Source organism: Melopsittacus undulatus, chromosome 1 (assembly GCF_012275295.1).
Source record: "Melopsittacus undulatus isolate bMelUnd1 chromosome 1, bMelUnd1.mat.Z, whole genome shotgun sequence".
In the NCBI taxonomy this organism is placed as follows: domain Eukaryota; kingdom Metazoa; phylum Chordata; class Aves; order Psittaciformes; family Psittaculidae; genus Melopsittacus; species Melopsittacus undulatus.
In genome coordinates this window covers 12,314,421-12,340,063 of record NC_047527.1, presented here as the reverse complement: position 1 = coordinate 12,340,063, position 25,643 = coordinate 12,314,421, and the positions used below count along the sequence as shown (strand labels likewise).

The window sequence follows — 25,643 nt, the reverse complement described above, 5'->3', positions numbered from 1 at the left end:
GAAATGCTCACAAGCCTATCTCCTTGACAGATTCTTCTATTTCTCTTATTTGTCAGGCTGGGTCGTATTATTTTTCACCTACATTATAGGATTTTAGGGTAATTCAGTGAGGAAAGGACCTCCAATGGTCTGGAGTTCTGCCTCCTGCTCGAAGCAGGGTGAGCCATGAGGTGTGATCAGGTTGCTCAGGCTTTTATCCAGCCAGATCCTGGAAACCATGAAGCGGTCCTGAGGCCCATGTCAGCCTCTCTGGGAACAGCATTTGCTTGCCTGACAGATCCACCCCATGAAGCCCCATCTCTTCTTCAGCTGTGCTCCTGCACCATATCCCAGCGGGTGGTGTCAAGGGGGACTGCAAGTCCTTATCTCCTTCATGGAATAACTTAGGAGGTGACGATGCTGAGAAGGCAATTCACAGACAGGGAAATCATTTTGACCTTCCCTACTGATAGCGGGACTTTAATCAGGGCCTGAATAAAATCATTAGTTCACAGCCCTCAGGTTGTTTAAAGAGCTGTGATAATGGGCTGAGAAGAAATTGCTATCCATTTTCTCCTGGCAGGATTGTAATGGCATGACATGGCACCCATCAGATGGGAGACAGAACAGGGATAATCTCCAGAATGAGAGAAAGACAGAAAAATCTACCCTGAAGGAACAATGACAGAGGATTCTTTCACATATGCAAACACAAAGAGGTCAATTTACACTCGGGGTTTTTAACACGTCTTTATTGCTTAAGTACATTTGGCGAGATAGCCATAACATAAACCTCACGTCCAGCATTACTTGGCAACACATTTCCCAGCTGGAAAGAAAATAAATTGGATTTTTTTCCTTTGTGCTAATGCCACATTTTTCTGAATGCTATTTTGGAAGCTACTCAAGAGGTGGCTGCTCAGCATGCCTCTTCATTCCTGACGGCTTTTCAGTGCAAAATAGCCAGCAGCAGCTTCCTGAAGTCCCCAGAGGTATCAGATCGGACAGCTTCAGCTAACGACTTCTTGTACATTTGCTGGAACTTCTCCTGTATTGCTGGCAGGTCGCTCTGAGAAGACATCAAGAGCCTCTTTAGAAGAGTGGGATGTGCTTTGAGCAATATGTGCTGCTCCTACCAGGACCCTTGGGCTTTGATCCAAGGTCCACTGCACCCAATGGGAGGAGGAGAGGTCTTTAGACCAGGAGGTCTAAATATCTTGAAGGTCTTTCAGCTCACCATTCAGGTTTGAGGTAAGTCTGTGTCAGATGTGTGATGAGGGGACACTGGCTACAAAGAGGGGTACAGGCTTGTTTGGAGACCTGTGGCCAGGAGCACCTCTGCCCTGTGCTCAGCAATGCTGTGCAGGCACAGCCTTAGTGCAATTCCATTGTGGCAAGCAGGGAAAGAGGCACTTCCAAGAGTGTGGCTAAAAGACAGTTTTGTTCCACCCACAGCAGTAATTTTCTGGTTACTATGGGGAGGGAATGAAATGCCTTGTCTTGAGCTTTGCTGTGAAAAGGCACCCACAGCACAGGCCTGATCTTTATCTCTGTGGGGTATTAAATGTTATCATGATTGGCCTGTGCCTCAACAGAAAGGCTACCCTGGAGCCTAATTTCTCACACTGTCATCACTGAGAAATATGCTCTCCTCATCCCTGTGAACAACTCCTCCTCTATGTCAAGACTGACACAGCCCTGGGGTGACAACCTACACAAGTTATGAGGAAGGAAGACTTAAAGACTGTTTCTGAGATCTCAAATGTCTTGTGCAGTTTTGTGCCTTTTCAAACGACAATTATCTCCTTTGGCTCTTTATTTTTCTTCCCTACTCCCCATCTGTGTTTTACCAGCTGGAATCAGAGAGAATTTGCAACATATGTTCATAAGCAATTCTCAATTTGGGAACTGCTGCTTTATCATTACTTAACTAGGAATTTGGTTTTTCACATCCTATTGGGGCCAGATCTCCCCATGGGTTAGTTTTAACCAGGTACAGTTGACTCCACCTGAGCATGCTTTCTGCTTCAGTTCTTTTGAGAACAGAAATATATGTAACATCAAAATTAGAGTTGCCTGGGTACAAAGTGTGACCATTGATGTCATTGGGCTGAGATGGCTTGACTGAATACATGATCTACAGGACCCACTCCATACCCTCTACATCTGCATTTCTCCCAGAGCTGATGTGAGGTATGGCAGGTCTCAGGGTACCCTACCTCAGCCCTGGTCACAAGGATGCGAATCAAGGTGTCTTCATCAGTCCCAACTCCTTTCATTGACTTATGCAGAAGTGTAGCAAAGTAACCTGGGCAGTCTTTGGCACAGCTGACTATAGAAAACAGAAATAGGCTTCATTATACTTATGTATTTACATTTTGTAATACATCTTCAACAAGAAGGAAATAAATAAGGAATAAATTCAGGAAACTATCTAGGGTTTATGCTCAGACATATAAGCTGGTAAGGCTTTCATCTTGACTGGCTCCTATCAGTTGCAAGGAGAAGTCTTGGAGTCTGAACAGGACATACATTTCTCCATGGGGAAAGTGTGTTACACAGTGGCATTATCAGCATTAAGTACTCTGCCATTCCACAGTGAAAATTATATGAATGAGAATGAGCATCTTCCCTTATGGAGTTCCTCTTGCCCATTTATTCTTGTGGTAGCTGCTCACTCCACTGCTCACAGGAGCAAGATTTGGGAGAACCCAGATCCAGATGGATAACAGCAATACCAGTAAGATAACCAGATCCAGGACACAAGCTTAAATGCCTGTCACAGTCATTCCCAGTGCTAAACTGCTGGTGAAGACCCTGTACATTTTGTGGTGGCTGGCTAGCATGCTTCTGATGATGCCCAGGCATCTACTGGAAGTTATCAACAGCCATGGCCTCAGAGGCAGCTTGGAGATGGCTTCCATGTGTTAGAGTGCAAATAATTCAGCTGCATGGAGAGTTGTGTCTAGCAAGTTTTATTTCTAAAACCAAAAGGTCCAAATACACTACTGAAAACTGGCTCTTCTTTTCCTCGCAGATTGGACACCTCAGTTTAGGTCTATCTCGATGGCTGTCACCAGGCTATACACAGATCCCCACAACCTATGTCAGATGATGACAAGAACTAGAAAAGAAAGCTCTTGACACTTTTTTTCTTACCAAGAGTGAGATAAGCCTTCTCAAGATCTCCAGAAGTTTCACTTTTAATGGATTCTTCTATGTCCTTCCCACACACCTACAAAGACAGCAAAAACGAGCCTTGAGAGCTGCTGTCTGTACACACCATCCTAGTAAAACCAGTATCCAATTTAGGATCCAATGGCAAAAAGCCAATTCAGATCCTTTAGAACCTTTCCAAGGGAGTAATTTGAGGGCACAGGAAGTTCTTCTCTGTTATAAGCACTCACAGATCCAGTGGCACCAAGAGAAGGTCTATGCATCCAAGTAAAGCACAGCAGTTAAGAGATAGATAACCTACATCAATCAGTCACATTGCGTCTCGGGGCTTCTAGGACAAAGAAGCTGCAGCTTCTTCTTCAGTGACCCCCCTCTAGTTATCAAGCTTTCTCTAAGCCTTCTATCAAAGGCTCTGGATGGCTCCCACACAAAGAAGATAAGTTTTGGAGCTTTACCAGCTCTGTGAAGTTTTGTTGCTTATTGTCTTTGGCTTCCCAGGGCAAGTTTGCAAACACTGCAGTTGTCCCCCAGCTTTTGTGTTAGTCTGTAGGAAAGGGGAAAAACAGACTTCAAAACAGAGTTTATCCTGAAATTCATGAGCCTCAAAGGCTTTTACTTTGTTCTGGTTTGCCTACCGGGTTAGCCCTGCATGGTTTTAGTGGACCTCTAAGTCAAAGCTGGGAAGTACACATGCAAGGTACCTTCTGAGGATTAAGGCTTAAGTTCTGCAAGTCCCCAGCCTGGTTTACATCTTCCTTATTTATCTTTCCAGCTGCAGAGGACTGATGTTTGCATGGCTCTAATCTTGTCCCACTTCTACTTCAAGTACAGCCAGGCAGGATGTGGTGGATCAGTTTGGGCAATCTGATCTGCTTGGTTTTAGGAATCAAAAAGCCAAGGTAGTTTGGCTATCAGAGCACTTAGCTGCACCCCCATGGTTTGGGCCACTCCAGGGGAGTATCAGTTAGTGACTGGGTTTGTTTTCCTGCCAGAAACAAACCAAAACTTGGATTAAGTTTCAAACATTTTTCCAACTACGGGTTCCTTATTATGCTGACACTTAAATATGGCCTTGACTGGAGATTTTTCATCTTTGCTGCCAAGGGTTACAGTTTTCTGATGAATCTCCAAGTCATCCTTGGGAAGTTCAGGACTGTGAGCCAGAGGCTGGAGGGGGTACACTCTCCTGGGAATAATGTCACTGCTGAGCTTCCATCTCACTGCAGGAGAAGTCATTGGATCTCCCATTGCTTCGACTTTCTTGGGTCATTTCCATGCGAGAGGTCTCAGTGAAGGTCTCACTGGAGGCCCAGGCAAGAGTAAGATGTCCCTGGTGGGTAACACAGGGAAAAGAACCAAACAGGATCCTGCTGCCTGCTTCGCCTTTTGTTTGAAGACAGCAAAATACCTGCACAGGTTGTCTGCCCAGCATGGGCAGAGAGAAAGAGGCAGAAGATGTGTCTCTGCCCAGCCAATATGAGTGTGTGAAGCAGGGGATCAGGAGGAGAGACCTTGACAGGCTCTGCTTTGGAATGGAAGAGGAAAAGACCAGAAAAGCAAAACCCTGCTTCAAGGAAGGAGTCTGTGAACCTGACCTTTGCTGGTCCTCCTGCAGGAGTGGGACAACCAGCATCAAGCAGCTGTGGGAAGGGAACAACATGGTGACATTTCTTTGGCTGGATGTTGTATAGGTTATCACTGACAGAAAACACAGCTTGTATCCCCACTTCCATAAGATCAGGATCCACTTGTATAAAAATGTCTTTCATTCAGGAAGTTTTAAAATGGCAAGGGAAGGATCACCTGCTCTACACAGAATCATTTAGATTGGAAAAGACCCTTAAGATCATTACATCTCATTGTAGGGTCTGCAAATTACATGTCAGGCTCTGTGCAACCCACACTGTGGAAGAGAATAACTCACCTTCTCGTAGGCTTGAAAAGTAGCTCTCAGCTGACTATAGCTTCTCTTTGCTAAGACCACATTGAAAGCCAGCTCGTCTGTTCCCCAATGGCCTTCTCCTGCCTTAAAGATTCCACATTATTTCTTTGAAGCACTTGTTTATTCACAGTAGAGACAAGTCAGCCAGAGCCCTTGATCCACAAAGCTCCAGCCTGGGGAGCCCCCCTTACCCATTTCTTACACTGCCATCACCCCTGTGCATGGTGCATACAGTCACCCCGAGGTTCCCCTTACTGCAAAGCATGGGGCAAACAGGACTTTCCTACTGTTGCACTTACTTTATAGAGATCTGTGGCATCTTGCACGGCGAGCTCTTCATTGACCTCTTGGGTCTCATCTCGGGTTGCCTACAGGGAAGGACATGACCATAACAAAACCAGATCAACCCTAACCCTAACCCCAAGTTTTGCAGTGGAAAGGAAGATGTTTTGCCCAGGGAGGTAGTGAATGCTCCATCCCTGGCAGTGTTCAAGACCAGGTTGGATGAAGCCTTGGGTGATATGGTTTAGTGTGAGGTGCCCCTGCCCATGGCAGGGGGGTTGGAACTAGATGATCTTGAGGTCCTTTCCAATCCTAACTATTCTATGAGTCTATGATTCTGTGAGCTTACGGCCTCCTGAGTCCTTTGGTTATGGCTTTGCTGCCATCTGCTGACAATTGCCTTGTACTGGGGCTCAGTGGGGCTTGGTACAGCTCTGAATGGTGTGTCCATGTTTCCCGCAGCTCCTGGCTTTACTGGCTTTAGAAGTGGATGGAGCTTGTATGGTGAGGTTTCTCTCCCAGCTTCATTTGCTGTGTGCTGGGGTGCTAACGAGGTTGCAACTCTGATGCCTCTGGTGCAGGAAGGGACTATCAGGGTTGGCATGGACATCCACATCCCTGTGGATGCTCCCCTGGGGCTGGGTGGCTTGCTGGTCCATTCCCCTTGTCCTAAGGCTCTTTGCCATCCCATGGGTGTTCCTACTCTCCCCTCAGCCACCATGTGTCCAGAGCAGAAGACAAAATCAGAGGAAAACCTGAGATCTGAGTTCAGAGTTAGGCTTGTTTGAGGAGGGATGGACTAGAGGAGCTCTGGAGGTCCCTTCTCACCCAGCTTGTCCTTTGGTTTTGCTTTCTGCCATTTGTTTCAGTTATTTCTACACTGGTGGGAAGTGGTAGCATATGCAGCCAGATGCTGGGGTGGGAATGGGGCTGAGATGTGCAGGCAGAGCTGGGCAGGATGGTCCAACACAGCCCCAAAAGAGCTGAGCTACTGGGTATGTCCAGCACCCTGGGCTCAAACCATGATGTTTCTCAGGAAAGCAGCTGCTGCACCACATCCAGCTACTGCAGAAGGTTTCCAGCACCTGCAGTGAAGTGCTGATGGTTTTCATGGTGCTGGATATACCCTGGTAACTGCAAAATGTTTTCCTCACTGACCTGTATACTCTGAGAATTCACTTACCCTGGGATTCCTGGTAGAAAATATGAAGGACTAATCTATGAAAACCATCTATGAATAATATGTATTTATTTTATGAATTTATTTTATGAATACCACTCTGGAAAGTATCCCCCAAGAGGCTGAAGAAAGCTGTATCAGTGCTTTCCAGAATGGGAATCTAACCCTGATGTATTCAGTGATGTGTCTGTTAGATCTTTAAAGATTCTACTTATTGAATCTTTCAATTTCTCAGGGCCGTCTGATCAGACTGACCTCCATGCTGCATTTCTAGGTGTGATCCTACCCCTACCCCACACACCCTGCCACTCATGGCTGTCCAGCCTCAGGGAAAATCTCTTGGTCCTATACTGTGTCTTTAAGAACCTATTTGTTTCAGGTAGGTGGTTTAAAATAAAGTGTGTTCTAATGGTAAATCTGCTGTTTTTTTGGTGAATAGAAAACTACACAACAGCAATCTTCCTTACTTGTTCTGTATCTATCAGAATTGCAAAATCCTCCACTGAGACGGAAATCAGATTTTACTAGACTTGGACAGACTTCAGCATAATGAAGCCATGAACTTGAATGGGTATTCTAGCCATTACCATGCTATAAATAATAATAAAATAATGCTGTTGTCTACAAAGTATCAGATTTATATTATTGCTTCTGATTTTATAAATTAAAATTTTATATATTAAAAGCGATAGAGATAGAAGGCTCTTATACTTAAGAATGCAGTTTGCTTACTATGATTAACTCATTATTATATTGTATACCATACTTACATTATTATAAATACCAGCTTATACTTATTATGATTACTCAGGGTAGGCAGGATAAAGGAAACATCTCTGTCAGGCAGCAGCATAAAAGGAAAGCCTCCAGCCTTACCTCTAGTACAGTGACTAATATCTTCCGTAGGGAGCCACTTGTGTCACTTCTAACATCAGACTCTAGATCCCTATCAAAGACTGGAGAATAAAAGATTTTGTGAGTGTTCACCCAGTGATAAAGACTTTAAATGAAGGTGTTTGAATGACAAGTCTACTTACGCCGTTTGTATGCCTCCTTTACGTTTACGATTTCCTAGGCAAATAAATCAAACAAAAAAGGGAAAAACATAAATAATTAAATAAATAAATTTAATAAAGGCATACATAAATAAATAAACAAACACACCCCCTCTTTCAGGAAGTCGGTACCATACCCATGTTGCATGAGGTGTAGCAGGTATGGAGGCAATAGAAGCCAAAGTCCCATTCCCTCCTCATGCTGGGACTCACTGTAGTGCAGAGACATGGCTCAAACCCAGCCCAGCTCAGGACAGCACTTTAAGAGATGCTTGACTCATGCAGGTGTTCCCCTTGTTTCATTTGTGTTTAGACATAAGCTAAAGGGCTTTTTGAAGAGAATCCTGTTTGCATACCTGGCAGGAGCCACCTGAATGGTCAGAAGAGTGTTAAAGCAGCCTTATACAGGCACCTGGGGATTTCTCTATCACCAGTGTTGCCTCTGTGCCATCCACAGGAGATATAATTAGGACCAAGGAAGGAATTAGAATTATAAGGATGCTGGGGAGGGAATCTTCATAAGGGATTGTAGTGATAGGACAAGGGGTAATGGGTTCAAACTTAAACAAGGGAAGTTTAAATTGGATATAAGGAAGAAATTCTTTACTGTTAGGGTGGTGAGGTACTGGAATGGGTTGCCCAGAGAGGTTGTGAATGCTCCATCCCTGGCAGTGTTCAAGGCTGGATTGGACAGAGCCTTGGGTGACATGTTTTAGTGTGAGGTGTCCCTGCCATGGCAGGGGTGTTGGACCAGATGACCTTAAGGGCCTTTCCAACACAATTCTATGATTCTACAATTCTATATTGCTCTTAACTCCTGGTATGGCAACCTTACTGCTGCAGCCACTGACAACAAGAGTTTCAGACACAGGAGCTGGTCTGATTCCCTCCTCCTCATCCTCCCAGGGATGCCCTTGGTGAGCTCTTTGTCGTGCTACCTAAGGAAGGTCATATGTGGTGTCCCAACCTTATTGCTTCGTGTGCAGAGAATCTCAATCAGCAGCGACTCATCCGTCCCAGCACCCTTCATCGCCTTCCGAAGCTCTCGGGCCTCGTACTCGCAGGGCAGGTCCAGCAGAGCCAGCACAGCCTTCTCGAAATTCCCACTCAGCTCTCCCTTCAGGACCTCTTCCAAATCCTGTGGGGACAGTCAGAAGGGTTAGTGCAAAAGCTGAGGTGGGATTATAGGTTTTCTTATTTTATTTTTTTTGGAGGGGTGGAAATTAATGATTTCAAAGCTGCTTCTATATTAAAAAGGGACAAAACCATAAAAAATCTTTTAAATATGTAGACTTTTTTTTATAATAAATTCCCTATTTTTTTTTGTTTCAGATTAAATGATTGCCCTGTCTTTAAGTACCAGCTGATATGAGTCCAGTTTTCTCCTAGTTTAAATAGGTGCAACCCAGTGTTTTTGAAAGCTTAACAGCCTGAAACACAACACAGCAAGTTCCTGCTTTGAAAGAGATGCAGCAGAATGGATCAAATCTACCAAACTTCTCTTCCAGTTTTGGTTAAAATTGATTTACTGGAGAAAACATCAGATTCTAGAAGTGCTTTGGTGCCACATGATTAGCATTTTTTTCTACCAAAATAAATAGATAGATAGAGAGATAGATAAACAGACAGACAGATTGATAAGTAAATCAACCTTCCATGCTGTGATCTTCTTAATTCAAAATTTAGTAAGACCCAGAGGGGAGCCTGCTGGTGTATGTATGCTGAGCAGGATGCCTACTGATGATTTATTTGAAGCCGTATCTGCAGTTAACATTTCCTGCAGTATGGGAAGTACTTGACAAGTTCAGAACAACAAACGAGAAGCCCAGCTCTAAATCTATTGTTCTCAAATACCCTCTTACACAACTGTGAGAGAACACTCAGTCTACTGAAGTCAGAGGCTGACACTGGTGTTGGAGCAGTTTCAACACCCACCATGAAACTTGCTGCCTGGAGCAGCAGGGAAGTGAAATGGTACAACCTGCAGCTTCTTCCTGAGAGATTCAGGCTAGCAAGAAGTGTCGCTACAAGCTGGTGTAACTGAGATGTCTTGTGGCATTTGCGTATTTCTAGTGCCTATTATTATTAAGCCTCATTATTGAACTAAATTCATAGTACTTATGTAGCCAAAATCTTTCATCATGCTTTCAGGCTTTCAGGTTCAGTGCTGCTTGTCTTATTAACTGTTAATGATTAATGACATTAATGACTAATGAGCAAGCAGACCTTAAGAAAATACCAATTTAATAATAAACTCTGCAGGATTCAGCTGTTTTCCTAAATGATACATTGGAAGCTTTATTTTCCTTCCATGCAAAATCATGAAGGCAGTCTACATTTCCTCCTCCAGAAATCAAGCGCCCAATGAGACTTCTTAGTTTTACAATGTGTATTCTGCTTCACCACTGGAAGAAATCAATTCCACATCTATTAAACTCAACAAAAATACAATGATGTGAGATCAAATAGTTCCTCTGAATTTGCATTTGGTCTGAGAAGAATTCTGACTTAAAATTTCCCTTTTACATTAATTCTTTCATCTGAATGTGCTGAAGATGAACACAAACTGAAATATATTTCATTTTAGCTATGAATTATTTTGTAGCTCTGTCAGTTTTGATTAAAACGCTCTTGCTCTGGTTAAAGCTGATTTCAAGAAGACTGTGAGGCTTAAGATTAGAAGTACAATTGGTATTTAGGAGATAAAATAAATTGCTGAATCAGACACTAAATGGTGTCCCCCTTAAATCTACCGTGCCGTTGATATTTTCAAAAGCAGAGGCCTGGAGGCTGTATTTCTATTTCAGGTACACAGTTTGAAACAGAGAGGCCGTTTATTCCACAATACCTTGCTATAGAGAGACTTGTATTTCTGTTTTATTTGTTGTCTCTGCTCTGATGTTCGACTCGACAAGATTTCAATGATTTTCTTTTCATCAGTTCCTGAAAAAGAAGTTGTGCACAAGAGTCACTGAATCAGGAGGAAGAGTAAACATGATCTCTATAGAGAAAAAATCACTATACGTATATACCCACTGGTGTCAACAGCAGGATTTGCAGCACCTAAGATTCTTTTGAGGATATATTTAACTGGAGTCAGCTACAATGCTCAGACCATAAAATAAGATTCACCCTCTCATGCCGCTTGTTTTTTGTCAGAGGAACTGAGTCTTCTGTTTGAGAAGGTCAGAACCTGCTCCTAAAATCAGTGTCCATGGGCTGACATATACCTTTTTGGTGGCAAAGCTTGTTTGAGTAGTCCCGAGGGATCAGCCACCAGATCCAGGTCATGAAGCGTGCAAACACCTACACTGGCACAGCAGAATGAACAGTGTGGGGTGAGAGGCTGGGGTAGGTTTGAATCAGCTTCATTAACCCACAGCCTGGATGCACAGCCTGTACAAAATGGGTTGTGCCTTGTGCTAAATGGAGTCAGGAAGAGGCACAGGAACCAGCCTTCATGGTCTGAGACTCTGCTGCTGCTGTTCTGCTTGGCAAAAGTGAGAGTGAAGTAGGAGCATTGGGAGCCCTGGTTATGGGCACCACAGCAGCTACATCTGCTGGGAATGCACAGGGGAGCTGAACTCTCCAGGAGAAAGCCCTCAGGCAGTGCTGAGTTGTAACTTAAGCAATGGATGGAAACAGCTTACTAAAGGCAGTGACCTTGCTGTTGCACTTTTCTTGCCCTCAGCCATATAAACAGATGTTTGCACTAAACAAAGATGCCTGAAGGCATTTGTTATGTTTGTGGCTAAAGGGACAGGATGGCAGTGATGTTACCCAGACTCCTGAAACACACAATACAGTAGCTATTGCATTAACACACTTATCCTGGTGCACTTGTGTCTAAGGCCAGAAGCTTGTCTCACACGTTATTTCTTCAAGACAAGTATTGAAATGCAGAATGTGTATGTGACAGGGACCACCAAAGTGCCTATAGCATAGGTTTAGATAGCAGATGAAAGGCATCAAGCCTTATACCAGTCTGCTGATCCATGTGTGTCACATTGGTGGACACTGCTCTGTGCTCTCTGTGTGCTCTTCCATCTGTGCTGTGCATCCACCTACTGGGCTTTATGCCATGCCTCACCTCAGGCTCCCAGGATCAGGGACTAACAAGAGTTTCCAAGGAAATACAGATGATAAAAATACAAATGATATTGGCATTCACAACAGCTGATATGTTTCCATCCCTGCATGTACCACCAGGTATTTACAGGACAAGTTTAGGGCATCTTGCCCAGTTCTTCCTGCTTAGAAGCAAGGGAGAAGGCATGGTTCAATTTCAGAAGGAAAAGCACTCGTACCTGACAATGTGGGGTGAAACCCTCCATAGGATAGTCCTCTGTGGAACTGTTTGGAGAGGGTTCAGTTGGTAGGACAGGAACAGTTCAGCACTTAACTAGCTGATTCTGAATGTCAGTGCTATACCAGGAAGAAAGGCTTAAATACATGTTTACTGTGAAAATGCCTGAAGTGAATTAATAACTCTCTGCTCTCATGTGCTGCCTGGCTGTTCTTCCTCTGCTGGACATGGTCACCTCTGTGCACCTGAGGATCCCATGAACACTGTGCATTCCTCATTCACATCAGTGCACTGTCAGCCAACTTACTTCAAACTACCTTAGAAGATGGTGGAAGCCAGTGTTCTTGGTTAAAAATCATTGGTGCAGATTCTCACACCATATGTTCCTTTCAGCTGATGGAGTTGCAGTAAGCTCTGATGAACATATGGAGGTGGTGATATTTCTGTGGGCCCTTGAAGGCCTGGGAAAGGACATAGAGCCATGACCTTAATCTGATCTGACTGGCTAGAGTCCATGACTGTCATAAGAGTCTTGACAGCTTGATGTTCCTATTGCAGGGAGCAAATATCATGTTTACCCCAATCCCTTGCAGCCAAGCAATTAACAAACTAGATCTTACCAGTATTTGAGGAACAAACTGGCTTCCCTTCCCATATATCTTGGTCATATAAAAACTCATGGGTGTGCATGTTCAAGTCACTAGGTGATAGAAAGCATAAAGAAACTGGAACAGTTGGTTTGCCCTAAGATTATGTATATGCTTTTTATAATATTGAATTGACCTTTGTATACAAAACAAGAGCTTTCTTACCTGCTCCTTTGCAGGCACTATGTATTTTCTTGGCATCTCGGTCTGCATCAAAACCATGGTGATGGTGTTTATTGGTTGACTAGGAAAACAGAGGCACAACAGACACGTGGGAAACAATTTTGCATTAGTCTAGATGACAGCAGTTTGGGACTGGTTCTTGTTTGATCTTTGTTCCCATCATCTAAACCATGAAGTTCACACTGGGCTTTGATGAAATACTTATCACTACGGCTCCTAAAATGGGTCCACAAATAGTTGTCACCACATGACACATGGTGCTGATCCTATATAACTTTGTTCTGCCAGTTCAGGCTTGTTCAAACAATTTAAAGGTAATATCTTCATACTAAGCATCTTAATGCCAAATCAAATATTATTTGTTTGTACCACTTTAACAAAAGGCCAATATAAATGCCTTATCAGATGTGTATAGAACCAGGCCCAGGCACTGCAGTACATTTCTAAGTATTAGGAGCTTATAGTCAAATCAGCCGAATAAAAACTGGTCCTGCAAACCTTTCTTGCATAGATGCATTCATGTGAACAAGATAATTGGAGATATATAGGGTGATAAAGTTGTTGGGGTTTTTATTTTGGCAACACATGTGGTTACCTTGCGCTAAACCTATCCGGGACAGTAACACAGAGTCCACAGGGCAGTGGCAGTTTACAGCCTGACATATCAATGTAAACAGAAAACCATGCCTGCTCCTACTAATCTGACAAGCTGTGAATCACAAGAGCTGAAATGCTGTCATACTCTATTCTATTGTTTCTCACACAAGGGTAGAAATATCTGAGACCAGGTCAGCAGCATTCTCAACACCTGTAATTTGATGAATCAGATCTTTTAAATGCCTAAACTCTAAAATAATACTGAAAATAGGTCCTGGGCTCTTAAATCAAGTAGAACTAACTATATGCACACCATGGACTTGGGGGGTCTAAGTAGGCACTGCAAGTGTTTTGTCATTTCCATTCAAATAGCAACATGTGGATCAGGCTATGTGCTTTGCAGGGCTTCCAGGCGCTGACACCACCACTGTTAATTAAGGATTATGATACTCAAGGGCATGGCAGTCCTTCTGATGTCCTCCTTCAAAAGAGCTTAAATGCTCTTCTGAAAATGCCACCAGCCTTCTGAAGAGCAGAGAAGGTTAAACGGCTGATTAACCTCCTTGTCTTTGGGGACCCGACAGGGCAGAGGCAATTCCTGAAAGACATTAGGCATAAGATCATTCTGCTTGTGGGATAAAGAGAATTTCATCATATGGCTGTGGGCCGACCTCTGCCATGTACCCACCTGGCCAGAGAACAACCTGTTTTATTTACAAGTATAGCCATGGCCTGGAAGTCTGCTGTTGGAATTCATCAAGAGTTTCATGCTGATCTACTAGCTCTGGTGGAAGAACTACAGCTCTGGATAACGGAATCCTCTGTCAAAAGACAAAATGTCTTTTCTGAAGGAGAAGAGCCAAATCTAGTCCCTGCACTACTTAACCAATGTACCTTTGTGATAAAGACCATTTAGGTACCTGGCTTTTCTAATGCAGTTAGCAGCTAGGATACAACTTACTAGTAGTGGCAGTTGCTGTACTGCAGCCATCCACTGAAACTGGAAGTTACTTTTACAGCAATAGCAATTAGTAAGGTACAACAACAATGCAATAATTCCTCTTCATCTCTAGCACACCAGGTAACACTTTCATTGCCACATCATTACCACAACTGCTGCTTATAAACGTGTATCCTGCTGTGTGCTCAACACACACACTTCTCTAAACCTTTCAAAGATGGAAATAGATGCATATACATAACTAATATTTTATAGGGGAAGATTGTATTTAATAGTCTTCAAATTTCTCAGGAATTTTGTCAAACAGGAAGGGGAAAAGCACGAAGTTAGAAAACAGATGCACTGATCATTGCCTTTATCCAGAATTAATTGCATTCCCATTTTTCTATTATGACAGGGTATACATGCTTCTCCTTTGATGGAATCATGTACAGAAGATCATTTTTTTGCACATGTTTGAGAATTAAGCAGCTCTAATGTCCTCCTCCTTTTCCGATTGCTACACACTCATTATCCTTCTAATGAGAATAAACCTCACCTCTGTTCTCTGTAATGACAAAACAAACAATGACAGCTAACCAGACTCAGTGGGTGATGAATTTGGGGGAAGACAATAATGGGATCCCACAATACAAGAGAAGTTTACTCTGGATATACACCCCTAGGATGCAAATACTGAATGCACAATGGGCCTCTGTGCTGGAGAGCTGCACAGGCTGGTGTTGACACAAGGAGCGTGGTCCAGGTGCTCCTCAGCAGGTGGTGGACTCAATAAGCATCATGGAGTAGCATTCAGGAGGAGGATGCTCTACTGCCTGTTAAATTGAGTGTGTCCTGCAGACAGCACTGGGGCCAGCATGGTTTTCTCCTCTCTGTAATACTAAGTTTAACATGCAAATTGTTTTGCACCACTTCAGTCCATACTTTAACATACATTTGGTAGTATTGTCAGAGTTACCACGCTGTTGGCTAATGTGCTCCTAATTACTACTTGCATCTGTGTCATACTCTCTGGAGCAATCCCAAATGACACTGTAATCTGGAGAGTCAGTATCCCTGCCTTTCCCTGCACAATGTGTAAAGCTATTTGCAGGAACAGGGTACAATACGTGAATAAAGTAAATGATGGTGACATTAAAATATTGTTATTTATAGTGTTAGCATGCTTTCCAGATTATGTTCACACCACTCACACAGTTGATGCTGCTGTCTTTGTTAGGCAGCCAGTACTGAAGTTATTCTAGTCATTTGCAAGGCATCACTTTATGAGGGTAAGGATCAGGGAGACAGCTGGAAAATCAGTTCTGGAGCATATAATACAGAGACAAGTGCTAACATATTAAATACATAGATTTAACTACTTTGTAGCATCCAAGTACTATTCTAATTTATAGATCCCCAACAATGTTTCGAGATCACTCTAATAATACAGATTGAGAACTACTGCTGCACAGTCACTTCCTTCTGACCAGGGACAGATGACGCACTGGTGAGAAATGAGAGGAAAAAGGCTTCATCCTACTTCCAGTCATTCAGTCAGAAACACCCATGCAAACACTTAAAAGTAAGGAGCTGGTCTGTGCTTTGTCTTATACACTAGCAGTTCTGGGCTATGGCACTTTATCATACTAATGCTGTTAATGCAGCTCCTGCTGTCCCACCTCTGCACACACACACCTCATCCTTGTAATGTCAACTGTAACACAGTTGCAACAGGCAGGAAGATGGTAGTACCAGCAACTGAAACTACATTGTGAATTTATGAGGATTCATAAAGACATAAATAACAAAGCACAATTCCAGGAAAATCACATGGAAGGGAAGGAATGCCTGTTTCTTAATGATGCTCAGGGCATGTTTGTTTTAAAGCACCAAAGAAATCTAATCTATTGGGTCAGCTCTGCTGAAGCCTCTGTCTTCAAATAAATCACTGTAAAACATTAAATGATGTGCCTGGGCGATATCATAGTACTGTGTGTAATACTAGCATCAGCTTTAAGATAGGAAAGCTGATACTCTGGGTGACTGTCAAGGCCAACTCCTGAGTCATCTGCAAAGCCCTGGTTAAAATTCACCACCTGCTGGGTCCCAGCCATGATCTTTCCCACCGATACAGCTTTCCTATGCAGGAGAGGGAGAGCTGTCTCAGAACTGAATTGCTTCCTGCCCTGTGGATTTTGACAAGTGTGTTTTCCTGCAAGGGATAAATAACAAAAGAATTTGATGTTCAATGCCATTTCTAACTTGTAAGCCTTTAAAGTTATGGGCAGAATCACTTCAATATAGTTCTTGATTTAGAGTTAGGATCCTTGATTTGGGTAGTTAATGACTTGCAAGTGTTGTAGCAATTTTGGTGATAGCATGGTGTGGAGTCTGAAATACCGAGTGGACAGACTGAATACAAATATTGCAGGGGAACATAGGATGTAAGGGAACTTTCTTTCATAAACTGAGGGTCCAGCTCCCTCTACTCAGTCACTTCGTTTTCTTCTACATTTCTCTCCAATACTTCTGTATTTATCAGTGCAACCAGAGTTCTGGTGGTAAGAAATCTCACTTCCAGTCTACCTGTATTCATGGCCTGTGTCCACTTACTTTTAATGCCAACAGTATTCCTTAGCTTGAGCAGTTTTTGCCTCACTCCGGCATATTCTATACAGCAATCATTTTCCCTTGCAGCTTTGGCTAGAACTGCCAAGGACTTATTTCTATTAAACTGGATAGAGTGTAACTAATCTAAAATTAACACTTCTATCTTGTTGTAAAGTAGTTTTTCCTATTGTAAATTACATTTGACTTTAAGGAGATGTAGGATGAGTTTATAGTTGAAGATGGTCTGCAGTGCTTAGAGGAGGGTTTGGAGACTGTTCTTTGATGATAGGGGACTGGAGCACCTCCTGTATGAATACAGGCTGAGACAACTGGGGCTGTTCAGCCTGGAGAAGGGAGACCTTAGAGCAGCCTTTCTGTAGCTGAAGGGGGCCTATGAGAAATCAGGAGAGGGACTTTTTACAAGGACAGGTAGGGACAGGACAAGGGGGAAAGGCTTTAAACTGACAAAGGGGAGGTGTAGATTAGATGTTAGGAAGAAGGTCTTCCCTGTGAGGGTGGTGAGGCACTGGCACAAGTTGCCCAGAGAAGTTGTGTGCCCCATCCCTGGCAGTGTTCAGGGTTGGATGGGGCTTCCTTTTCTACCTGGTCTAGTAGAAGGTGTCCCTTCAGGGGGTTTGGAACTAGATGATCTGTAAGGGCTCTTCCAATCCAAACCATTCTGAGATCCTGTGATTCTATGAAAACAACAGAAAGGGCAGCTGCTCGGGATGATGCTTACAGTGCTCACCCACTGCAGTTAACACAGATCGATGCTGATAATGCACATGGATAAATGCAGACACAGACCCTTACAAGCAAATCTCTAGGAAGAGTCAGCAGGAGTGTAGCTGCTGACCAGAGCACTTGAGATGCAGGTCTGATAGCTATGGGCAGAGCTCTAAAAAGGGCTGGATTGATCCAAGGATGTTAAGTGTCTACCCCAGTCTTCACTTTTGACAGGTCCATTTTCTATGCTTTATTTAGTGTATGACTGATTTCAAGCTTCTCATTGGTTGCTGTTTTCATTTTTCTCTGGCTTAACAAAAACAAAAATTCAATGTCAAAATGGCAGCACATGGAAGGAAGGTGTAGACTGACCCAGCTGTGCCCATCATATCACTGACACCTACATGAGTGGGGTCTGGAATGAAACATATGGCAGTATTCAGTTGTCCAAACACAGATATCTCATGCTGTTAGAGATGGCCCTGGGTAAACTGCCTGCTGCTGGTCAGAAATGAGTGGTCTCCTATTGGACCCCCATCTGTCAACTTGGTGTGGATGTCTCGCACACCTGAGGGCATCACCAGTGGTTACTGGTGGTGAGCAACAGAATCATGCCACAGCTATTTCACCAGTTTTCTTATTCTTCATACACGTTTAATTAAGTTACAAAAATGCATTGGATGAAACTGAGGTTTTCAAAAGAATGACATAAACCAGTTCCTTGTGCAGCAATCTGAGCTGTCCTTTCTACCAAGCAGCTGAGCACCAGAAACCCCTTTGCCTGGTCTCCCACAGATTTACATCTCCTGCCTGGCTGACTTCGGTGCCTCTACTGCAGCTGAAGATAGAATTCCTGTTATGGGCACAGGCATAATGGCCCAATACTGTGTGGATTCTCTAGTGTCTTATAAGGGTTGAGCTCATGCCTCAGTCTTCTGTTCAGGGATTTCTAATACAGTCTCTTCTCAAGATTTTCAAGGAATATAACAGCCACTAATACTTTTGTGTATTGTAACATCCTGCTGATAATTTGATCTAAAAATTGCCCAATGGGTTCAAATACTTTTAGTGAAAGTAACATTTATACATACTGCAGTGTCATGCATCCTGTAAGAAGCCAACCCCCAAACGATCCATGATGTCCCAAAGATGAGCACAGGAGTGCCAGAAAAACAAACTGAAAACCCATCACAGACAGGAAGCTGTGGAGCCTGTGGAGATTTCTTTGTTCTCACCATACACAGTCACTGAGTCACCAGCTCAAAGACCTTTGGGGAACCTCCTCTCCAAGTCATGAACCAGTTCTCCTCCCTCTCAGCACTGCTAGCGCTGTCAGGACTGGTTTGAGCAGAGCTGATCTGGCTGGAGGCAATGAATAAGTGAGCTGACATCTCAAGGTGCCTTCCAGTTCTATGATTTTCTCTATTTCTCTTTTGTGTGAAGAAGATTTATTCTCTGTGTCTACAAGAAAGGTACCAAACCAGGCAGTCACCTTGTTAGCATAATAAACTATGGGACTGGAGTGCTCATCTCGTTAGTTAAATTGTATCTAATATACCAGGATCACAGAAGACAGCTTTTGGCAAATCAGCACCCACATGATTAATTTTTTATCAGTACACTCAGAATGAATTGTTTATCTTGGAAGAAGCCTTTAATGAAGCATAATGTGACTGGAATCCAAGGTTAACTAGGCTAACAGTACTGGGCAGGGAAAGGGGGGAATATTGTCTTAGCTCTTGTGGTTTTAGTCTTCTGGTGTATCACACATTGTCAGGGTAACATCCTGTTAGCAGAACAAACTCTGAACTTTCACCCCAAGGGACAGTCCTAATCACAGCCCAAATCTCATCACTCATTTTTAAGCATTTCCGTGTGTTAAGAATAAAACGTAAGAACAAACATGGGAGCAGACTGCTGTATTTTGATTCTGATCTACTTTCAAAGACGGACTGAAAGCATGGTGCTGTTTGTACTTCAATAGTCTGATTTCCTAAATCAGATATTGCCAGTCATAAGGATTTTTTTACACCTTAGGCCCCTTTGAACTGGGCCAATTTTTGGATCATAGCAGAAAGTATGAGTTTAACAAGCATAGTCACAGCCTCCAACTCCTATATAAGGTACATTATTCTTAGATAATAACGTCACCCTATTCTAAACCCATGCATTCCTAATAGAAAATACATCTTCCTGCTTGTGTCAGTTAAAAATGCAGTTGAGGCTGGAATGAACATCAACAGAGAGGAGGAAAAACATCTTCAGCTGTAAGACCCAACCTGCCTGACAAGCAGCATACCTCCCTCACCCATGGCAAACAGCCTGGAGACGTGACTCTATGTCTCACACACCTCAGAGCTGAGGGTGGAAGAACTCTTGGAGGCAGAGGGTTGCCCCTCAACTGGGAGCTTCTGGCTTTGCCATGGGGTGGACAAGGGCCCTGAGACAAGCTGGCAATGGGCCCTGTAACTTGTGGCCCTGTGTTAGCCAGCAAATGGGCCCTGTGTTAGCCAGCCTGGCACAGGGCTGCAAATATTCCTTGGATATAAGAGGGTGACTTGCTCAGAAAGCTCCAGACCATCAATTAGAAAGGGCAGAAAAGCAGACAAAGGCCATTTCATTTCAGTGTATAGGTAATTTCATGAGACAGGCTTCCAAGTATCAGAGCTCTTTAATACAGTGGAGAACTAAAAGAAACAACGAACAATCACTACCACACAAGGTAAGGTGTCATCTAACAGGGAAAGGCTGCTCAGGAGTGAGGATATCTGTCATTAGATAATGGTGGGTTCACTGTCTCCTATCATCCTTGCATCAGAGAAAGACGCTCTACAAGTTCTTCAGTGAAATTCAAACAGTTGGGTGCAATTATTCAGGCAGGAATTTATGTGAAATGTAAAGGCTTTTAGCACACAGGTCAGGGTAGATGGGCACTAAGATTTAAAATCAAACAGAAGCAAACAGCTGTGGCATGTTGGCAATGGGGCAGTACCAGCAAGCACCAGGGTTTGTTCCGTGGTAATAAAAAGGTGGGGTTGCTAAACACCTATTTGATGTATGTCAATTGACAAATGCTACCTTAAGGACTGTGTGTGTCCTTTGGGCACAAGGTTTCTTCCTTTGTTGTTTTGTAGAACATTCCTGTCATTTTTGTCTGCTTGAGTAATTTTCCCAGTCAAACACAATATGTAACTGGAAAACTGCCATCTGCCTCTTTGACTGCTCAGAGAATGGTATCAGTGTCTCCGAATGCCACTTGCCATCTGCCAGGCAGGCTGTCCCTCTCCCAAATCCTCACTGCTGTTTTAGGTCTAACAGCTGTACAACAGCAACATATACTGTTGGGTGAGTTTGTTGCTATGAGGAATAAACCAATGTCTGTATGAAGTCAATACTGGATAAGACAATGTAAGTCATGTAGATCAGACTTCATTATTCAGCAGCCTTTGCAATAACTCAGTGACTCTTTCCAAACAGAGGTGTGCAACTAACCTTATTTTCTACATCTGAGATTAAACTACAGTGACAACATGATCCTAATAGAATTAGTAACATTTACTTTTTCCTATTACAAACAAGTGGCAACAATGAAGGTACTTGCTCTGACAGTTACTCAAATGGCAAAATTAAATCCATCTCTCTCCTACAATGCTCCTCCTGTTTCCAAGTACCTGTTAAAATATCATGGCTAATCTTTTATGCATTCCATTTTTTCACACAAATCAACATGATAGAGAAGTCCACAATTAAGAGAAAAAACTTAGCTGGGGGGGCAATTATCTCATGGCTGAATTTTCCACTGTCCAGTTTTAATGTGTTCAAACCTTCCTGTGGCTGGTGGGACTCCTTGACACAGATTACTTCTAAGATGAGAGTTAGCTACCAGGGTACCATGCAGCGGGAATGCTGAAGTTGCAAAACTACAGCTTTTATTTCCAGGGGCCTCAGTGCAGTTCCTTAAATACCTTTGAGATGTGCCAGAGCACCTGGCATCTGCATGGGGCTGGCAGAGGTGACACAGGGCTGACAGGAACCTGACTCCCCTGGTGCAGCAGCTGAAGCCAAGGCACTAAAGGATGCCAGAAATCTCCAGAGATACCATGCCTGTGTCAAGTCCTTTCAGTACTTGTCTTGCAAACAGAAGTAGAAAAACAAAAGTGGCAAAAAATGGCTTTATTCACCTAGGAAAAAAGCAGAATTTCAAATCTGGAATCATTCTCTGTTACACTGGGGGTGGACTGTCTACTTTTATTTTATTGACTATAATTCCTGATTGGAAAACACTTTATATCCTGGGCCATTAGGAATAATAACTAAAATGGTTGGAAACTGTCATATTCTGACTTGTTCAGCTCTTCTTCAGTGCTTTGAACAAGAAGGGCTTTGAACAAGAAGGTATTTCTGTCTTCTGCAGACTGTGGGCTTATGGCCAGGGACTTGAACAAGAATCCACTGTCAGTGAATAATTAGTTTGCCCAGTGAAGTAACAAATAGCAATTGTTGAGCTTTGAGATGAGATAATAAAATCACACTGTGATAAGTAATACTTGTACTAAGGAAACATTTCTACAAGGATAGAAATGTCCATAGGCAACATAGAGGTCCACAGGTGTTTGTAAGCCTATGCCTAAGAGGCAGATATGTTCTTCAGGTTATATCTCATAGCATCCTTCCAGTACCTGAAGGAGGCCTTCAAGGATGCTGGAGAGAGACTCTTCATCAGGGACTGTAGCAACAGAACAAGAGGTAATGGGTTTAAACAGGGGAGATTCAGGTTAGATATAAGGAAGAAGTTCTTTACTGTGAGAGTGGTGAGGCACTGGCACAAGTTGCTGAAGGAAGCTGTTGCTGTCCCATCCCTGGCAGTGTTCAAGGCCAGGTTGGACAGGGCTTGGAGCAACCTGCTCTAGTGGAAGGTGTCCCTGCCCACAGCAGAGGAGGTGGAACTAGACAATCCTCAAGCTCATTTCCAACCCAAACCATTCTGTGATTCTATGATTCTATGTTATACTTACTTTTTTACCTTTAAGTTCTCAAACCCTGGCTCACAACAAGCTGCCACCCCCTTCTTACACTATAGAGTCCTCCCTGGCAGAAGGTCTGGGCTGCTTTACAATGAGAAGATATAAGGGAGTCCCAGAGAATCTGAAATAGTGGTTTCAATTAAAAACAAAGAACTCGCCCACCCCCCAGCTTAATTCAAGTCACAAACATCACAGAGAACAACAGAATAATGCATGAAGATTCTTCAGAGACAGAAGATTAAAAAATGACACAATTACACAAAAAGTCAAAATCCATCAAACTTTTCAAACCACTGTATCATCAAAATCACTGTTGCTATTGCCAAAATGTCCCCAAAGCACCTTAGTTACAGCAGAGCAGCTACCCAGATTTTCAGGTGGATTGATTCTACTTGTGGTAATTTGAAGGCAGCAGAAGTACATGTAAGCTTGATGCAAGACTGCACACAGACAAGGTAACTACAGACTTTAAATCTCTAAGGATGTGCAGTCAAAAACGTTGATTGTGGAAAAAAGCCACCGGATTGAGTTCAGAGAGCGAAAAGCACGTGGAAATACGCAGGAGTGGTAATGTTGCATCAGTTACACCTCTTACTTGAGAGCTCAGTTTCTAAGAGAAAGGTACATTTTGGAGCTGGTCAGAAATCTTTTGTTGAAAGCACTTTTTTTTCAGTAAAATTTTATATTTTGGTTCAAATTACCATGTTCACAGGGATAATAATTTTGGCGAAAGCTCCATCTTAAAATGAGACATTTTGATACGTCTCAATGACATATCAAAAAGTGAAAAGTTCCATTTAAACATCCCCATAATGGAAACTTTTCTTTGAACAATGCTTAGCTTTCAGTGAAAACTTCATTTAACAATGACATTTTAAAATACAAGAAAGTTTAAAGCCTAAATCCATTTAACCAAATAAAATACTTGTTTGCTTCATTTTATATTTCTCACGGCAGAATTTGGGCTATTAAAAAAAATCTAATTTCTGAAATTTGAAAGCACACAAAATTTTGGAAAAGATGCAATATTCAACCGAATGAAACCACCCAGTTTTACCCAGCTTTCTAGCACCAGTACTGGCCATGAAAGAGGAGCTGCCTATGCGCACTGCAGTGTGTCCCAAAGCCACCAACAACCACAGCAACAGATGCTGCAACACCACTGTGCCCCTTTCATCCTTCATGAGAGAAGTGCTTACTGGTTCATCTGCTGACAAACTGGTAGTCCCTAGGGTTGTTTTCCGTATATCCTCTGAGAGATTGTAAGACTTGCTCTGGAGGTTTAAAAAACACAACACACAAGACACTCGTGAACCTGTGGTTGCAAAACACACCATTAGGAGAAAGAAAAAACTTCAGCTGAAAAGCTCTGTGAAGAACTTAGTATTTTCAGGGTGTTCCAGAAGCAGTTCTCTGATACAGATGCAGGCGTTTCTCCAAGGTTACCTGGAATTTCCTAGGGACAAACGCAGAATGATGCAATTCCCAGATGAGTCATGGGCTGAATCATGGTATTTTCATCAACATTGGCTCACATCTCTTTGCACTGATGCCTACGGCACAGCTCTGATGTACTGCACCTATATCCAGGCCACCAAGTCCAGCTTGGAGCTCATACAACCGCTAAACCCGCCTGAGGTGCAGTGTTCTGATCTCTTTTGACATAGAGAGACCTCAACTGGCTAGTTTAAACCTGAATTGAGTATGCTAGCTCTACACTGCATTCAGTGTATTATCCAGTGAAAAGCCCTCCAGGATCAGAGGAGATGCCGGCTGACAACCTTACAATGTGTGCTTATGTTGACACACGGGGCTGAGCTGCAGGAGCCTCCTTGGTCTTGTTTCCTATGCAAAGATAGGTTGCTGAACTGCTTGCTTCTCCCCCCTCATGCAAGCAAACAGTCTACAAAAGTATGGAACCACCCACCCTTCCACAGGGAGACAGAAAGCTCCTTGGCTTAGTAGCCGGAGCTTTATGCAAATGGCATAAGGTCTCTTGCTCAGTGTGCCCAAGAAAATGTCTTGGAGAGCTGGTCCAAAAGCAGCAGATGTTTGGCATCTCTCAAGGCCTTGCTGAATTTGAATTAAAAAGCAGTCATGTAATAAAATAATACAGATCTTAGAGAAACTAATGTAACATTAGCCTGTCTCAGCAAACAGGCTGCCTCCTATTGACACATGCTGTAAAACGGCAGGTTGTCAGCATCCAAGGAGAAAATGTCCTGCTGAATAAATACTGCTTTTAATTAGTTTAAAAATTGGAGCTAAACCCCCCAACTTCTTCAGCACAAGCTCCTTAACTTTCAGAAGGACTGATCATTCACAGCTACCACACACAAACTTTTGACCATCAGGTTGTTTTGAGGTTAAGTATCTTTATGAAGATTTAGATAGTTACTATTAAACACCCAAATGTTAGCCAAAATTGACTCAGTTGAAACTCAAGTTAATTTGATGTAGTAAATCCTGACACATAGATTTTAATCAGGCCCTTCTGTGAGCACTGCACTTTGAGATTAATCCTGTCCTTGCTACTCAGTGATAAACAGCCACATTTTGAAAGTGTTTGCCTTTGGGACAGGAAGCTCTTCCTAAATCTTTAGGGAATTATTTTAGTGTTCAGAATGTTCCAACATAAATTTGATAAACTAAGATTAGTCTTTCCATGACATCATACACATCATCTCTTTACCTCAAGATTAAAGTGCTGGTCTTTTTAACTAATCCACAATAAGCATTAAAGCACTCCTTTTTGTGTACTGCAACTAAGCAGTGCTACCAGCTACATGCAAGTTTCCAACCCACACTTAAAGTAGATTTTGAGCTTAAATCTTCATTTGCAGCTGTATTAATGTAATTTAAAATGAAAATTAACAACAATAAATCCAGCAAATTGTTGCATTCTTGACAACCCAAATTTAATAACTACTTACATGTGAACTGCCCATTTTTGCTTAGCCTGAGTGTGGAAGATGCAATTCTTCTGCTCTTC

The 25,643-nt window shown here is 42.8% G+C and overlaps 1 protein-coding gene across 3 annotated transcripts; it reads right to left on the bottom strand.

Moving 5' to 3' along the window:
* Positions 1 to 716: 716 nt before the first annotated feature.
* ANXA13 (annexin A13) lies at positions 717 to 25,643 on the bottom strand. Of its 3 annotated transcripts, XM_034065389.1 has the most exons (12): positions 25,585 to 25,599; positions 23,851 to 23,925; positions 12,734 to 12,812; positions 10,464 to 10,558; positions 8,583 to 8,753; positions 7,598 to 7,631; positions 7,437 to 7,516; positions 5,398 to 5,466; positions 5,081 to 5,182; positions 3,139 to 3,214; positions 2,199 to 2,311; positions 717 to 1,048 (listed from the first exon to the last, which is right to left on the bottom strand). In XM_034065389.1, exons 1-12 carry the CDS (start codon positions 25,597 to 25,599, stop codon positions 929 to 931), a joined length of 1,029 nt encoding a protein of 342 aa, XP_033921280.1. In that variant the 3' UTR covers positions 717 to 928. The 3 variants fall into 3 exon arrangements, with proteins under 3 accessions (XP_033921280.1, XP_005143900.2, XP_005143901.2); XM_005143843.2 differs by lacking the exon at positions 23,851 to 23,925 and having other exon boundaries at positions 25,585 to 25,643; XM_005143844.2 differs by lacking the exons at positions 23,851 to 23,925; positions 25,585 to 25,599 and adding an exon at positions 17,996 to 18,013.